We start from the raw sequence: 18,067 nt of genomic DNA on the forward strand, positions 1-18,067 counted from the left end.
TTGGCTGTTGATGGTTAGGAGGCTGGAATATATTGTTGATAACCTTCCAGAAGTTAGCTGGGTTTGATGTATTTTGGTGGAGAGTGTCAGAGTAATATTGTGCGTTTGCGTGCCTTGTGTGCCTTGTGTGCCTTGTGTGCCTTGTGTGCCTTGTGTGCCTTGTGCACATGTCCCGCAGGCATCTGTAGTGATTGTCAGAGTAATATTGTGCGTTTGCGTGTCTTGTTTGCCTTGTGCACATGTTCCGCAGGCATCTGGAGGAGATTGTCAGAGTAATATTGTGCGTTTGCGTGCCTTGTTTGCCGTGTGCACATGTTCCGCAGGCATCTGTAGTGATTGTCAGAGTAATATTGTGCGTTTGCGTGCCTTGTTTGCCTTGTGCACATGTTCCGCAGGCATCTGGAGGAGAGTGTCAGAGTAATATTGTGCGTTTGCGTGCCTTGTTTGCCTTGTGCACATGTCCCGCAGGCATCTGTAGTGATTGTCAGAGTAATATTGTGCGTTTGCGTGCCTTGTTTGCCTTGTGCACATGTTCCGCAGGCATCTGGAGTGATTGTCAGAGTAATATTGTGCGTTTGCGTGCCTTGTTTGCCTTGTGCACATGTCCCGCAGGCATCTGGAGGAGATTGTCAGGGTAATATTGTGCGTTTGCGTGCCTTGTTTGCCTTGTGCACATGTTCCGCAGGCATCTGGAGGAGATTGTCAGAGTAATATTGTGCGTTTGCGTGCCTTGTTTGCCTTGTGCACATGTTCCGCAGGCATCTGGAGGAGATTGTCAGAGTAATATTGTGCGTTTGCGTGCCTTGTTTGCCTTGTGCACATGTTCCGCAGGCATCTGTAGTGATTGTCAGAGTAATATTGTGCGTTTGCGTGCCTTGTTTGCCTTGTGCACATGTTCCGCAGGCATCTGTAGTGATTGTCAGAGTAATATTGTGCGTTTGCGTGCCTTGTTTGCCTTGTGCACATGTTCCGCAGGCATCTGGAGGAGAGTGTCAGAGTAATATTGTGCGTTTGCGTGCCTTGTTTGCCTTGTGCACATGTCCCGCAGGCATCTGTAGTGATTGTCAGAGTAATATTGTGCGTTTGCGTGCCTTGTTTGCCTTGTGCACATGTTCCGCAGGCATCTGGAGTGATTGTCAGAGTAATATTGTGCGTTTGCGTGCCTTGTTTGCCTTGTGCACATGTCCCGCAGGCATCTGGAGGAGATTGTCAGGGTAATATTGTGCGTTTGCGTGCCTTGTTTGCCTTGTGCACATGTTCCGCAGGCATCTGGAGGAGATTGTCAGAGTAATATTGTGCGTTTGCGTGCCTTGTTTGCCTTGTGCACATGTTCCGCAGGCATCTGGAGGAGATTGTCAGAGTAATATTGTGCGTTTGCGTGCCTTGTTTGCCTTGTGCACATGTTCCGCAGGCATCTGTAGTGATTGTCAGAGTAATATTGTGCGTTTGCGTGCCTTGTTTGCCTTGTGCACATGTTCCGCAGGCATCTGTTGTGATTGTCAGAGTAATATTGTGCGTTTGCGTGCCTTGTTTGCCTTGTGCACATGTTCCGCAGGCATCTGGAGGAGATTGTAAGAGTAATATTGTGCGTTTGCGTGCCTTGTTTGCCTTGTGCACATGTTCCGCAGGCATCTGTAGTGATTGTCAGAGTAATATTGTGCGTTTGCGTGCCTTGTTTGCCTTGTGCACACGTCCCGCATGCATCTGTAGTGATTGTCAGAGTAATATTGTGCGTTTGCGTGCCTTTTTTGCCTTGTGCACATGTTCCGCAGGCATCTGTAGTGATTGTCAGGGTAATATTGTGCGTTTGCGTGCCTTGTTTGCCTTGTGCACACGTTCCGCAGGCATCTGTAGTGATTGTCAGAGTAATATTGTGCGTTTGCGTGCCTTGTTTGCCTTGTGCACACGTTCCGCAGGCATCTGTAGTGATTGTCAGAGTAATATTGTGCGTTTGCGTGCCTTGTTTGCCTTGTGCACATGTCCCGCAGGCATCTGGAGGAGAGTGTCAGAGTAATATTGTGCGTTTGCGTGCCTTGTTTGCCTTGTGCACATGTCCCGCAGGCATCTGTAGTGATTGTCAGAGTAATATTGTGCGTTTGCGTGCCTTGTTTGCCGTGTGCACATGTCCCGCAGGCATCTGTAGTGATTGTCAGAGTAATATTGTGCGTTTGCGTGCCTTGTTTGCCTTGTGCACATGTTCCGCAGGCATCTGTAGTGATTGTCAGAGTAATATTGTGCGTTTGCGTGCCTTGTTTGCCTTGTGCACATGTCCCGCAGGCATCTGGAGGAGATTGTCAGAGTAATATTGTGCGTTTGCGTGCCTTGTTTGCCTTGTGCACACGTTCCGCAGGCATCTGGAGGAGAGTGTCAGAGTAATATTGTGCGTTTGCGTGCCTTGTTTGCCTTGTGCACATGTCCCGCAGGCATCTGGAGGAGATTGTCAGAGTAATATTGTGCGTTTGCGTGCCTTGTTTGCCTTGTGCACATGTCCCGCAGGCATCTGGAGGAGATTGTCAGGGTAATATTGTGCGTTTGCGTGCCTTGTTTGCCTTGTGCACATGTCCCGCAGGCATCTGGAGTGATTGTCAGAGTAATATTGTGCGTTTGCGTGCCTTGTTTGCCGTGTGCACATGTTCCGCAGGCATCTGGAGGAGATTGTCAGGGTAATATTGTGCGTTTGCGTGCCTTGTTTGCCTTGTGCACATGTCCCGCAGGCATCTGTAGTGATTGTCAGAGTAATATTGTGCGTTTGCGTGCCTTGTTTGCCGTGTGCACATGTTCCGCAGGCATCTGGAGGAGATTGTCAGGGTAATATTGTGCGTTTGCGTGCCTTGTTTGCCTTGTGCACATGTTCCGCAGGCATCTGGAGGAGAGTGTCAGAGTAATATTGTGCGTTTGCGTGCCTTGTTTGCCTTGTGCACATGTTCCGCAGGCATCTGGAGGAGAGTGTCAGAGTAATATTGTGCGTTTGCGTGCCTTGTTTGCCATGTGCACATGTCCCGCAGGCATCTGTAGTGATTGTCAGAGTAATATTGTGCGTTTGCGTGCCTTGTTTGCCTTGTGCACATGTCCCGCAGGCATCTGGAGGAGATTGTCAGAGTAATATTGTGCGTTTGCGTGCCTTGTTTGCCTTGTGCACATGTCCCGCAGGCATCTGGAGGAGATTGTCAGGGTAATATTGTGCGTTTGCGTGCCTTGTTTGCCTTGTGCACATGTCCCGCAGGCATCTGTAGTGATTGTCAGAGTAATATTGTGCGTTTGCGTGCCTTGTTTGCCGTGTGCACATGTCCCGCAGGCATCTGGAGGAGATTGTCAGGGTAATAATGTGCGTTTGCGTGCCTTGTTTGCCTTGTGCACATGTCCCGCAGGCATCTGGAGGAGATTGTCAGAGTAATATTGTGCGTTTGCGTGCCTTGTTTGCCTTGTGCACATGTTCCGCAGGCATCTGGAGGAGATTGTCAGAGTAATATTGTGCGTTTGCGTGCCTTGTTTGCCTTGTGCACATGTTCCGCAGGCATCTGGAGGAGATTGTCAGAGTAATATTGTGCGTTTGCGTGCCTTGTTTGCCTTGTGCACATGTCCCGCAGGCATCTGGAGGAGATTGTCAGAGTAATATTGTGCGTTTGCGTGCCTTGTTTGCCTTGTGCACATGTTCCGCAGGCATCTGGAGGAGATTGTCAGAGTAATATTGTGCGTTTGCGTGCCTTGTTTGCCTTGTGCACATGTTCCGCAGGCATCTGGAGGAGATTGTCAGAGTAATATTGTGCGTTTGCGTGCCTTGTTTGCCTTGTGCACATGTCCCGCAGGCATCTGGAGGAGATTGTCAGGGTAATATTGTGCGTTTGCGTGCCTTGTTTGCCTTGTGCACATGTCCCGCAGGCATCTGGAGGAGATTGTCAGAGTAATATTGTGCGTTTGCGTGCCTTGTTTGCCTTGTGCACATGTCCCGCAGGCATCTGGAGGAGATTGTCAGAGTAATATTGTGCGTTTGCGTGCCTTGTTTGCCGTGTGCACATGTTCCGCAGGCATCTGTAGTGATTGTCAGAGTAATATTGTGCGTTTGCGTGCCTTGTTTGCCTTGTGCACATGTCCCGCAGCCCTCTGGAGGAGATTGTCAGAGTAATATTGTGCGTTTGCGTGCCTTGTTTGCCTTGTGCACATGTTCCGCAGGCATCTGTAGTGATTGTCAGGGTAATATTGTGCGTTTGCGTGCCTTGTTTGCCGTGTGCACATGTCCCGCAGGCATCTGGAGGAGATTGTCAGAGTAATATTGTGCGTTTGCGTGCCTTGTTTGCCTTGTGCACATGTCCCGCAGGCATCTGGAGGAGAGTGTCAGAGTAATATTGTGCGTTTGCGTGCCTTGTTTGCCGTGTGCACATGTTCCGCAGGCATCTGTTGTGATTGTCAGAGTAATATTGTGCGTTTGCGTGCCTTGTTTGCCTTGTGCACACGTTCCGCAGGCATCTGGAGGAGATTGTCAGAGTAATATTGTGCGTTTGCGTGCCTTGTGTGCTTTGTGCACATGTCCCGCAGGCATCTGGAGGAGAGTGTCAGGGTAATATTGTGCTTTTGCGTGCCTTGTTTGCCGTGTGCACATGTCCCGCAGGCATCTGTAGTGATTGTCAGAGTAATATTGTGCGTTTGCGTGCCTTGTTTGCCTTGTGCACATGTTCCGCAGGCATCTGTAGTGATTGTCAGGGTAATATTGTGCGTTTGCGTGCCTTGTTTGCCTTGTGCACATGTCCCGCAGGCATCTGGAGGAGATTGTCAGGGTAATATTGTGCGTTTGCGTGCCTTGTTTGCCGTGTGCACATGTTCCGCAGGCATCTGTAGTGATTGTCAGAGTAATATTGTGCGTTTGCGTGCCTTGTTTGCCTTGTGCACATGTCCCGCAGGCATCTGTAGTGATTGTCAGAGTAATATTGTGCGTTTGCGTGCCTTGTTTGCCTTGTGCACACGTCCCGCAGGCATCTGGAGGAGATTGTCAGAGTAATATTGTGCGTTTGCGTGCCTTGTTTGCCTTGTGCACACGTCCCGCAGGCATCTGGAGGAGATTGTCAGAGTAATATTGTGCGTTTGCGTGCCTTGTTTGCCTTGTGCACATGTCCCGCAGGCATCTGTAGTGATTGTCAGAGTAATATTGTGCGTTTGCGTGCCTTGTTTGCCTTGTGCACATGTCCCGCAGGCATCTGTAGTGATTGTCAGAGTAATATTGTGCGTTTGCGTGCCTTGTTTGCCTTGTGCACATGTTCCGCAGGCATCTGTAGTGATTGTCAGAGTAATATTGTGCGTTTGCGTGCCTTGTTTGCCTTGTGCACATGTCCCGCAGGCATCTGTAGTGATTGTCAGGGTAATATTGTGCGTTTGCGTGCCTTGTTTGCCTTGTGCACATGTTCCGCAGGCATCTGTAGTGATTGTCAGAGTAATATTGTGCGTTTGCGTGCCTTGTTTGCCTTGTGCACATGTCCCGCAGGCATCTGTAGTGATTGTCAGAGTAATATTGTGCGTTTGCGTGCCTTGTTTGCCGTGTGCACATGTTCCGCAGGCATCTGTAGTGATTGTCAGAGTAATATTGTGCGTTTGCGTGCCTTGTTTGCCTTGTGCACATGTCCCGCAGGCATCTGTAGTGATTGTCAGAGTAATATTGTGCGTTTGCGTGCCTTGTTTGCCTTGTGCACATGTTCCGCAGGCATCTGTAGTGATTGTCAGAGTAATATTGTGCGTTTGCGTGCCTTGTTTGCCTTGTGCACATGTCCCGCAGGCATCTGTAGTGATTGTCAGGGTAATATTGTGCGTTTGCGTGCCTTGTTTGCCTTGTGCACATGTTCCGCAGGCATCTGTAGTGATTGTCAGAGTAATATTGTGCGTTTGCGTGCCTTGTTTGCCTTGTGCACATGTCCCGCAGGCATCTGGAGGAGATTGTCAGGGTAATATTGTGCGTTTGCGTGCCTTGTTTGCCTTGTGCACACGTCCCGCAGGCATCTGGAGGAGATTGTCAGAGTAATATTGTGCGTTTGCGTGCCTTGTTTGCCTTGTGCACATGTCCCGCAGGCATCTGGAGGAGATTGTCAGGGTAATATTGTGCGTTTGCGTGCCTTGTTTGCCTTGTGCACACGTCCCGCAGGCATCTGGAGGAGATTGTCAGAGTAATATTGTGCGTTTGCGTGCCTTGTTTGCCGTGTGCACATGTTCCGCAGGCATCTGTAGTGATTGTCAGGGTAATATTGTGCGTTTGCGTGCCTTGTTTGCCTTGTGCACATGTCCCGCAGGCATCTGTAGTGATTGTCAGAGTAATATTGTGCGTTTGCGTGCCTTGTTTGCCTTGTGCACATGTCCCGCAGGCATCTGGAGGAGATTGTCAGGGTAATATTGTGCGTTTGCGTGCCTTGTTTGCCGTGTGCACATGTTCCGCAGGCATCTGTAGTGATTGTCAGAGTAATATTGTGCGTTTGCGTGCCTTGTTTGCCTTGTGCACATGTCCCGCAGGCATCTGGAGGAGATTGTCAGGGTAATATTGTGCGTTTGCGTGCCTTGTTTGCCTTGTGCACATGTTCCGCAGGCATCTGTAGTGATTGTCAGGGTAATATTGTGCGTTTGCGTGCCCTGTTTGCCTTGTGCACACGTTCCGCAGGCATCTGTAGTGATTGTCAGAGTAATATTGTGCGTTTGCGTGCCTTGTTTGCCTTGTGCACATGTCCCGCAGGCATCTGGAGGAGATTGTCAGGGTAATATTGTGCGTTTGCGTGCCTTGTTTGCCTTGTGCACATGTCCCGCAGGCATCTGGAGGAGATTGTCAGGGTAATATTGTGCGTTTGCGTGCCTTGTTTGCCTTGTGCACACGTCCCGCAGGCATCTGGAGGAGATTGTCAGAGTAATATTGTGCGTTTGCGTGCCTTGTTTGCCGTGTGCACATGTTCCGCAGGCATCTGTAGTGATTGTCAGGGTAATATTGTGCGTTTGCGTGCCTTGTTTGCCTTGTGCACATGTCCCGCAGGCATCTGGAGGAGATTGTCAGGGTAATATTGTGCGTTTGCGTGCCTTGTTTGCCGTGTGCACATGTTCCGCAGGCATCTGTAGTGATTGTCAGAGTAATATTGTGCGTTTGCGTGCCTTGTTTGCCTTGTGCACATGTTCCGCAGGCATCTGTAGTGATTGTCAGAGTAATATTGTGCGTTTGCGTGCCTTGTTTGCCTTGTGCACATGTTCCGCAGGCATCTGTAGTGATTGTCAGGGTAATATTGTGCGTTTGCGTGCCTTGTTTGCCTTGTGCACATGTCCCGCAGGCATCTGGAGGAGATTGTCAGGGTAATATTGTGCGTTTGCGTGCCTTGTTTGCCTTGTGCACACGTCCCGCAGGCATCTGGAGGAGATTGTCAGAGTAATATTGTGCGTTTGCGTGCCTTGTTTGCCGTGTGCACATGTTCCGCAGGCATCTGTAGTGATTGTCAGGGTAATATTGTGCGTTTGCGTGCCTTGTTTGCCTTGTGCACATGTCCCGCAGGCATCTGGAGGAGATTGTCAGGGTAATATTGTGCGTTTGCGTGCCTTGTTTGCCGTGTGCACATGTTCCGCAGGCATCTGTAGTGATTGTCAGAGTAATATTGTGCGTTTGCGTGCCTTGTTTGCCTTGTGCACATGTCCCGCAGGCATCTGGAGGAGATTGTCAGGGTAATATTGTGCGTTTGCGTGCCTTGTTTGCCTTGTGCACACGTCCCGCAGGCATCTGTAGTGATTGTCAGAGTTATATTGTGCGTTTGCGTGCCTTGTTTGCCGTGTGCACATGTTCCGCAGGCATCTGGAGGAGATTGTCAGAGTAATATTGTGCGTTTGCGTGCCTTGTTTGCCGTGTGCACATGTCCCGCAGGCATCTGTAGTGATTGTCAGAGTAATATTGTGCGTTTGCGTGCCTTGTTTGCCGTGTGCACATGTTCCGCAGGCATCTGGAGGAGATTGTCAGAGTAATATTGTGCGTTTGCGTGCCTTGTTTGCATTGTGCACATGTCCCGCAGGCATCTGGAGGAGATTGTCAGAGTAATATTGTGCGTTTGCGTGCCTTGTTTGCCTTGTGCACACGTCCCGCAGGCATCTGTAGTGATTGTCAGAGTTATATTGTGCGTTTGCGTGCCTTGTTTGCCTTGTGCACACGTCCCGCAGGCATCTGTAGTGATTGTCAGAGTAATATTGTGCGTTTGCGTGCCTTGTTTGCCTTGTGCACACGTTCCGCAGGCATCTGTAGTGATTGTCAGAGTTATATTGTGCGTTTGCGTGCCTTGTTTGCCTTGTGCACATGTTCCGCAGGCATCTGTAGTGATTGTCAGAGTAATATTGTGCGTTTGCGTGCCTTGTTTGCCTTGTGCACATGTCCCGCAGGCATCTGTAGTGATTGTCAGAGTAATATTGTGCGTTTGCGTGCCTTGTTTGCCTTGTGCACATGTCCCGCAGGCATCTGTAGTGATTGTCAGAGTAATATTGTGCGTTTGCGTGCCTTGTTTGCCTTGTGCACACGTCCCGCAGGCATCTGTAGTGATTGTCAGAGTAATATTGTGCGTTTGCGTGCCTTGTTTGCCTTGTGCACACGTCCCGCAGGCATCTGGAGGAGATTGTCAGAGTAATATTGTGCGTTTGCGTGCCTTGTTTGCCTTGTGCACATGTTCCGCAGGCATCTGTAGTGATTGTCAGAGTAATATTGTGCGTTTGCGTGCCTTGTTTGCCTTGTGCACACGTTCCGCAGGCATCTGGAGGAGATTGTCAGAGTAATATTGTGCGTTTGCGTGCCTTGTTTGCCTTGTGCACACGTCCCGCAGGCATCTGGAGGAGATTGTCAGAGTAATATTGTGCGTTTGCGTGCCTTGTTTGCCTTGTGCACATGTCCCGCAGGCATCTGTAGTGAGTGAGATCCTTGGTAGTGCCAGTTACTTTGTGGCTTTCCCACAACCCATCCCTGAGCTGGTAGAGCGCTATAAGGTCAGGTGTAACCCATGGAAGGTGGGCCCCCCGTACCCTTATTTTGCGTAGTGGAGCATGGGTATCGCAGAGTTTTAAGGACTCGGGTTGGAAATAGTCGAGCGCAGAATCGGGGTCGGGAATGAAATCGGTTCTGTAACTAGTAACATACTCAGTACTTTGTCGTGTTGGGTGCAGCATTGGGGCCCGTGTGTGGTTCAGGTTTTGTATACACAAGGTGACACACCCAGTAACACTCCAAATGACACACATTTCTACACAATGCGGCGGGTTTGGGGGTTTGACCTTTGCGAAGATTGTCCCCATGTCAATTAGTTCTGAAACACCACAAATTTACCCCAAATCTTTCACCACACTGTGATGTTGTAACCCATAAATCCCGTCACTTTGCCCCTATGTGGGACTGACCCATTAAACACGTCCCTGTCATTAGGTCACTTTGCCCCTACGTGGGACTGACCCTTTAACCCATTAAACACGCCCCTGTCATTAGGTCACTTTGCCTCTACGTGGGACTGACCCTTTAACCCATTAACCACGTCCCTGTCATTAGGTCACTTTGCCCCTATGTGGGACTGACCCTTTAACCCATTAAACACGTCCCTGTCATTAGGTCACGTTGCCCCTACGTGGGACTGACCCTTTAACCCATTAATCACGTCCCTGTCATTAGGTCACTTTGCCCCTACGTGGGACTGACCCTATAACCCATTAATCACGTCCCTGTCATTAGGTCACTTTGCCCCTACGTGGGACTGACCCTATAACCCATTAAACACGTCCCTGTCGTTAGGCCACTTTGCCCCTACGTGGGACTGACCCTTTAACCCATTAAACACGTCCCTGTCATTAGGTCACTTTGCCCCTACGTGGGACTGACCCTTTAACCCATTAATCACGTCCCTGTCATTAGGTCACTTTGCCCCTTCGTGGGACTGACCTGAGCGTTTCCCTTGCAGGAGTGGGCGCAGAGGGAGGCGGCAGCGGACGCCTTGCTGTCGCCGGCCGGTGTTAACCCCGCGACGGATTATAAAGATAAATACAGCCACCTGATTGGGAAAGAAGCCGCTAAGGACGCAGCGCACACGCTCCAAGCGAACAAGACCTACGGCTGCGGTAAGAACACATTTATTATATATATACACATATATACATATATACATATATACATGTACACAGCGGGGCTGTGGTAAGAACACATTTATTATATATATACACATATATACATATATACATATATACATATATACATATATACATATATACATGTACACAGCGGGGCTGTGGTAAGAACACATTTATTATATATATACACATATATACATATATACATATACATGTACACAGCGGGGCTGTGGTAAGAACACATTTATTATATATATACACATATATACATATATACATATACATGTACACAGCGGGGCTGTGGTAAGAACACATTTATTATATATATACATATATATACATATATACATATACATGTACACAGCGGGGCTGCGGTAAGAACACATTTATTATATATATACATATATATACATATATACATGTACATGTACACAGCGGGGCTGTGGTAAGAACACATTTATTATATATATACACATATATACATATATACATGTACATGTACACAGCGGGGCTGTGGTAAGAACACATTTATTATATATATATATATATATATATACATATATACATATACATGTACACAGCGGGGCTGCGGTAAGAACACACGGCTCTGTGGGTCATTGGCGGGCGCCCGCTGTTAATTCGCTTTGGAACGGGGCGCCGGCTGTTAATTCGCTTTGGAACGGGGCGCCCGCTGTTAATTCGCTTTGGAACGGGGCGCCCGCTGTTAATTCGCTTTGGAACGGGCGCCCGCTGTTAATTCGCTTTGGAACGGGGCGCCCGCTGTTAATTCGCTTTGGAACGGGCGCCCGGCTGTTAATTCGCTTTGGAACGGGCGCCCGGCTGTTAATTCGCTTTGGAACGGGCGCCCGCTGTTAATTCGCTTTGGAACGGGGCGCCGGCTGTTAATTCGCTTTGGAACGGGGCGCCCGCTGTTAATTCGCTTTGGAACGGGGCGCCGGCTGTTAATTCGCTTTGGAACGGGCGCCCGCTGTTAATTCGCTTTGGAACGGGGCGCCGGCTGTTAATTCGCTTTGGAACGGGCGCCCGGCTGTTAATTCACTTTGGAACGGGCGCCCGGCTGTTAATTCGCTTTGGAACGGGGCGCCCGGCTGTTAATTCGCTTTGGAACGGGGCGCCGCCTGTTAATTCGCTTTGGAACGGGCGCCCGGCTGTTAATTCGCTTTGGAACGGGGCGCCGGCTGTTAATTCGCTTTGGAACGGGGCGCCGGCTGTTAATTCGCTTTGGAACGGGGCGCCGGCTGTTAATTCGCTTTGGAACGGGGCGCCGGCTGTTAATTCGCTTTGGAACGGGCGCCGGCTGTTAATTCGCTTTGGAACGGGGCACCGGCTGTTAATTCGCTTTGGAACGGGGCACCGGCTGTTAATTCGCTTTGGAACGGGGCACCGGCTGTTAATTCGCTTTGGAACGGGCGCCCGGCTGTTAATTCGCTTTGGGACGGGCGCCGGCTGTTAATTCGCTTTGGAACGGGGCGCCGGCTGTTAATTCGCTTTGGAACGGGGCGCCGGCTGTTCGCTTTGGAACGGGGCGCCGGCTGTTCGCTTTGGAACGGGGCGCCGGCTGTTCGCTTTGGAACGGGGCGCCGGCTGTTCGCTTTGGAACGGGGCGCCGGCTGTTCGCTTTGGAACGGGGCGCCGGCTGTTCGCTTTGGAACGGGGCGCCGGCTGTTCGCTTTGGAACGGGGCGCCGGCTGTTCGCTTTGGAACGGGGCGCCGGCTGTTCGCTTTGGAACGGGGCGCCGGCTGTTCGCTTTGGAACGGGGCGCCGGCTGTTCGCTTTGGAACGGGGCGCCCGGCTGTTCGCTTTGGAACGGGGCGCCCGGCTGTTAATTCGCTTTGGAACGGGGCGCCGCCTGTTAATTCGCTTTGGAACGGGCGCCCGGCTGTTAATTCGCTTTGGAACGGGGCGCCGGCTGTTAATTCGCTTTGGAACGGGGCGCCGGCTGTTAATTCGCTTTGGAACGGGGCGCCGGCTGTTAATTCGCTTTGGAACGGGGCGCCGGCTGTTAATTCGCTTTGGAACGGGGCGCCGGCTGTTAATTCGCTTTGGAACGGGCGCCCGTCTGTTAATTCGCTTTGGAACGGGCGCCCGTCTGTTAATTCGCTTTGGAACGGGCGCCCGTCTGTTAATTCGCTTTGGAACGGGCGCCCGTCTGTTAATTCGCTTTGGAACGGGCGCCCGTCTGTTAATTCGCTTTGGAACGGGCGCCCGTCTGTTAATTCGCTTTGGAACGGGCGCCCGTCTGTTAATTCGCTTTGGAACGGGCGCCGGCTGTTAATTCGCTTTGGAACGGGGCGCCGGCTGTTAATTCGCTTTGGAACGGGGCGCCGGCTGTTAATTCGCTTTGGAACGGGGCACCGGCTGTTAATTCGCTTTGGAACGGGGCACCGGCTGTTAATTCGCTTTGGAACGGGCGCCCGGCTGTTAATTCGCTTTGGAACGGGGCGCCGGCTGTTAATTCGCTTTGGAACGGGGCGCCGGCTGTTCGCTTTGGAACGGGGCGCCGGCTGTTCGCTTTGGAACGGGGCGCCGGCTGTTCGCTTTGGAACGGGGCGCCGGCTGTTCGCTTTGGAACGGGGCGCCGGCTGTTCGCTTTGGAACGGGGCGCCGGCTGTTCGCTTTGGAACGGGGCGCCGGCTGTTCGCTTTGGAACGGGGCGCCGGCTGTTCGCTTTGGAACGGGGCGCCGGCTGTTAATTCGCTTTGGAACGGGCGCCCGGCTGTTAATTCGCTTTGGAACGGGCGCCGCCTGTTAATTCGCTTTGGAACGGGGCGCCGGCTGTTAATTCGCTTTGGAACGGGGCGCCGGCTGTTAATTCGCTTTGGAACGGGGCGCACCCTGTTAATTCGCTTTGGAACGGCGCCCGGCTGTTAATTCGTTTTGGAACGGGGCGCCGGCTGTTAATTCGCTTTGGAACGGGGCGCCGGCTGTTAATTCGCTTTGGAACGGGGCGCCGGCTGTTAATTCGCTTTGGAACGGGGCGCCGGCTGTTCGCTTTGGAACGGGGCGCCGGCTGTTCGCTTTGGAACGGGGCGCCGGCTGTTCGCTTTGGAACGGGGCGCCGGCTGTTCGCTTTGGAACGGGGCGCCGGCTGTTCGCTTTGGAACGGGGCGCCGGCTGTTCGCTTTGGAACGGGGCGCCGGCTGTTCGCTTTGGAACGGGGCGCCGGCTGTTCGCTTTGGAACGGGGCGCCGGCTGTTAATTCGCTTTGGAACGGGCGCCCGGCTGTTAATTCGCTTTGGAACGGGCGCCGGCTGTTAATTCGCTTTGGAACGGGGCGCCGGCTGTTAATTCGCTTTGGAACGGGGCGCCGGCTGTTAATTCGCTTTGGAACGGGGCGCCGGCTGTTAATTCGCTTTGGAACGGGGCGCACCCTGTTAATTCGCTTTGGAACGGGGCGCACCCTGTTAATTCGCTTTGGAACGGCGCCCGGCTGTTAATTCGCTTTGGAACGGGGCGCCGGCTGTTAATTCGCTTTGGAACGGGGCGCCGGCTGTTAATTCGCTTTGGAACGGGGCGCCGGCTGTTAATTCGCTTTGGAACGGGGCGCCGGCTGTTCGCTTTGGAACGGGGCGCCGGCTGTTCGCTTTGGAACGGGGCGCCGGCTGTTAATTCGCTTTGGAACGGGCGCCGGCTGTTAATTCGCTTTGGAACGGGCGCCGGCTGTTAATTCGCTTTGGAACGGGCGCCGGCTGTTAATTCGCTTTGGAACGGGGCGCCGGCTGTTAATTCGCTTTGGAACGGGCGCCGGCTGTTAATTCGCTTTGGAACGGGGCACCGGCTGTTAATTCGCTTTGGAACGGGGCGCCGGCTGTTAATTCGCTTTGGAACGGGGCGCCGGCTGTTAATTCGCTTTGGAACGGGGCGCCGGCTGTTAATTCGCTTTGGAACGGGGCGCCGGCTGTTAATTCGCTTTGGAACGGGGCGCACCCTGTTAATTCGCTTTGGAACGGCGCCCGGCTGTTAATTCGCTTTGGAACGGGGCGCCGGCTGTTAATTCGCTTTGGAACGGGCGCCGGCTGTTAATTCGCTTTGGAACGGGGCGCACCCTGTTAATTCGCTTTGGAACGGCGCCCGGCTGTTAATTCGCTTTGGAACGGGGCGCACCCTGTTAATTCGCTTTGGAACGGGGCGCCCACCTGTTAATTCGCTTTGGAACGGGCGCCGGCTGTTAATTCGCTTTGGAACGGGGCGCACCCTGTTAATTCGCTTTGGAACGGCGCCCGGCTGTTAATTCGCTTTGGAACGGGGCGCACCCTGTTAATTCGCTTTGGAACGGGGCGCCGGCTGTTAATTCGCTTTGGAACGGGGCGCACCCTGTTAATTCGCTTTGGAACGGCGCCCGGCTGTTAATTCGCTTTGGAACGGGGCGCCCGCCTGTTAATTCGCTTTGGAACGGGGCGCCCGCCTGTTAATTCGCTTTGGAACGGCGCCCGGCTGTTAATTCGCTTTGGAACGGGGCGCACCCTGTTAATTCGCTTTGGAACGGGGCGCCGGCTGTTAATTCGCTTTGGAACGGGCGCCCGGCTGTTAATTCGGTTTGAAACGGGCGCCGGGCTGTTAATTCGCTTTGGAACGGGGCGCCGCCTGTTAATTCGCTTTGGAACGGGGCGCCGGCTGTTAATTCGCTTTGAAACGGGGCGCCCGCCTGTTAATTCGCTTTGGAACGGGGCGCCCGCCTGTTAATTCGCTTTGGAACGGGGCGCCGGCTGTTAATTCGCTTTGGAACGGGGCGCCGGCTGTTAATTCGCTTTGGAACGGGGCGCACCCTGTTAATTCGCTTTGGAACGGCGCCCGGCTGTTAATTCGCTTTGGAACGGGGCGCCGGCTGTTAATTCGCTTTGGAACGGGGCGCCGGCTGTTAATTCGCTTTGGAACGGGGCGCACCCTGTTAATTCGCTTTGGAACGGCGCCCGGCTGTTAATTCGCTTTGGAACGTAGCGCACCCTGTTAATTCGCTTTGGAACGGGGCGCACCCTGTTAATTCGCTTTGGAATGGCGCCCGGCTGTTAATTCGCTTTGGAACGGGGCGCCCACCTGTTAATTCGCTTTGGAACGGGGCGCACCCTGTTAATTCGCTTTGGAATGGCGCCGGCTGTTAATTCGCTTTGGAACGGGGCGCCCACCTGTTAATTCGCTTTGGAACGGGGCGCACCCTGTTAATACGCTTTGGAAGGGGCGCCGGCTGTTAATTCGCTTTGGAACGGGGCGCCGGCTGTTAATTCGCTTTGGAACGGGGCGCCGGCTGTTAATTCGCTTTGGAACGGGGCGCACCCTGTTAATTCGCTTTGGAATGGCGCCCGGCTGTTAATTCGCTTTGGAACGGGGCGCCCACCTGTTAATTCGCTTTGGAACGGGGCGCACCCTGTTAATTCGCTTTGGAATGGCGCCGGCTGTTAATTCGCTTTGGAACGGGGCGCCCACCTGTTAATTCGCTTTGGAACGGGGCGCACCCTGTTAATTCGCTTTGGAACGGGGCGCCGGCTGTTAATTCGCAGGGCGCCGGCTGTTAATTCGCTTTGGAACGGGGCGCCGGCTGTTAATTCGCTTTGGAACGGGGCGCCGGCTGTTAATTCGCTTTGGAACGGGCGCCGGCTGTTAATTCGCTTTGGAACGGGGCGCACCCTGTTAATTCGCTTTGGAACGGGGCGCCGGCTGTTAATTCGCTTTGGAACGGGGCGCCGGCTGTTAATTCGCTTTGGAACGGGCGCCGGCTGTTAATTCGCTTTGGAACGGGGCGCACCCTGTTAATTCGCTTTGGAACGGGGCGCCGGCTGTTAATTCGCTTTGGAACGGGCGCCGGCTGTTAATTCGCTTTGGAACGGGGCGCCGGCTGTGTTCACCATTTTGTCTGTTTCAAGCTGTGTTTCTCTTTCCACCTTTCCCCGCCCAGTTCCCGTGGCCAATAAACGTGACACTCGCTCGATTGAAGAAGCGATGAACGAGATCCGGGCGAAGAAACGCCTGAAACAGGAGGACAGCGAGGCGGCACCGGGCAGCTCCTGAGCCCAGCGGCACCGCGGCCTGCGCCCCTCTCACAGAACCCGCCATGTTTTATCTCGGGACCGCAGGGGGGGAGGGGGGCTGCGAAAATCCGGGGGGGGCGACCATTTTTATTTTATTTTTAATTGTTCTTAAGAAGCCTGACGGAAATGGTGGATTGTTCCGGATTTTATGTTGGCGTGGTCACCGGGCCACGGATGACGCCTGGGGCAGATGTTGGGGGGGCTGGGAGAGGTTTTAGTGAGGGGGCGCGGCAGGCGAATGTCCGCTTTGTGGAAATCCCGGTGGTGAACGACCTGACTCCAGGGCGAAGAGGTTACGGGTTTCAGGTTCTGGAGCCGCGGTGACATGGAGACGCTGGGACCTCACTGGGAGATGAAGGCGTTGGGTGGCGTAACTTCCAGAGCGTCCTTCACATCAGCGTTGGCGTGACGATGGGTTTGGGATGGTTCTGGGGGCCGCAGTGACATGGAGACGCTGAGACCTCACTGGAGATGATGGCGTAACTTCCAGAGCGTCCTTCACATCAGCGTTGGCGTGACGATGGGTTTGGGATGGTTCTGGGGGCCGCAGTGACATGGAGACGCTGGGACCTCACTGGAGATGATGGCGTAACTTCCAGAGCGTCCTTCACATCAGCGTTGGCGTGACGATGGGTTTGGGATGGTTCTGGGGGCCGCAGTGACATGGAGACCCTGGAACCTCACTGGGAGATGATGGCGTAACTTCCAGAGCGTCCTTCACATCAGCGTTGGCGTGACGATGGGTTTGGGATGGTTCTGGGGGCCGCAGTGGTGACAACGCCTTACGTTTCCTTTCTGGAGAAGATGATCCGATGTTATTTAATGTCTGTGGCATCCCGTCCGAGAGAGAGCCCCTGTCACCGGACTTTGGAGGGTGGCCGCAGAAGGTCCTGCCTGGCGAGAGCAGGCTGTGCCACCTCCCGTATCAGCTGCCCAGAGGCGAGGCGCGCGGGGTGTCGTCTACTCCAAAGACTAGTTCTTGAGCTTTACCCCTCTGGGGTCACAGTGTTTGCCCCCTGTTTTTAATCCCCCTCCAGCAGTCCCCTGGGAAAATGTATCGCAGCCCAGAATGTGCCCGCGCTGAAGCGGAGGGTTCCGCAGATGACACCCGCTCTAGAACACACCCTTATCTCTGAGTGATAGCGATGCCATGTCTAGAACGCGCTCATCCTGGAGCGGAGGTCGTGCTAGGGTGCGGTCCCGACCGCTGATACCCCTGTCCTTCTCCCCCCCCTCCCCCCCGCCGTGCTGCTGTGTGAGATCACTGCTGTGACCTCACCAAGCTACAGCCGTCTCTATTCATGACCTCACATCCAGGAAAGCGTCCAGCGACGCTGCGGATCTGACCCCGCGGTGAGGTTATTCTTCCCCGTCAGCCCGGCGCAACCGTGCGAGATTCCTCTTAATCTGCATATTCCCAGGGACTCTTTAATCTCCTTGTTTTTACAGCGCCGGTCTCCGGTAACGCGCGCCGCCTCTCCTTATGTATACTTTCACCACATAATAAACGTTAAGAACGCGCGCCGCGTATTTCTGTACACTGACAATGAACGCGCCGCGCTGTATAATGGGGCCGAGTACCTCCCCTGTAATACCCATGTTGTGGGGTCTGGATGGGGGTAACGCCCCCTTTAGTTAAAACGTTATTTGGGAGGGTGTCACACGGGTTAGTGATGGGGATATAAAATGGCCGTGGGTTGGGTATTTAATCTGCTTTAAGGATCCGCGTTGGGTTTAGGGGATGGGATATTCCCAGGCGCGTGTGCGTGTGTGACTGTGCGTGTGTGTGTGCGCGTGACTGTGTGTGTGTGTGTGTGCGTGTGACTGTGTGTGTGCGTGTGACTGTGTGTGCGCGTGACTGTGTGACTGTGCGTGTGTGACTGTGTGACTGTGCGTGTGTGACTGTGTGTGCGTGTGACTGTGTGCGTGTGTG

The 18,067-nt window shown here is 53.2% G+C and overlaps 1 protein-coding gene across 1 annotated transcript in view; it reads left to right on the forward strand.

Annotated features, from left to right (window-relative positions):
• SPAG7 (sperm associated antigen 7) overlaps window positions 1–17,655 on the forward strand; it is a 37,604-nt gene extending 19,949 nt beyond the window's left edge. The window contains exons 6-7 of the mRNA XM_075582164.1: window positions 9,924–10,080; window positions 16,002–17,655. Of these exons, the coding sequence (XP_075438279.1) occupies window positions 9,924–10,080; window positions 16,002–16,114 (270 nt within the window). The 3' untranslated portion in view covers window positions 16,115–17,655. The remainder of the gene's footprint in view (window positions 1–9,923; window positions 10,081–16,001) is intronic.
• Window positions 17,656–18,067: the final 412 nt, after the last annotated feature.

Source organism: Ascaphus truei, unplaced genomic scaffold (assembly GCF_040206685.1).
Source record: "Ascaphus truei isolate aAscTru1 unplaced genomic scaffold, aAscTru1.hap1 HAP1_SCAFFOLD_1958, whole genome shotgun sequence".
NCBI lineage: Eukaryota > Metazoa > Chordata > Amphibia > Anura > Ascaphidae > Ascaphus > Ascaphus truei.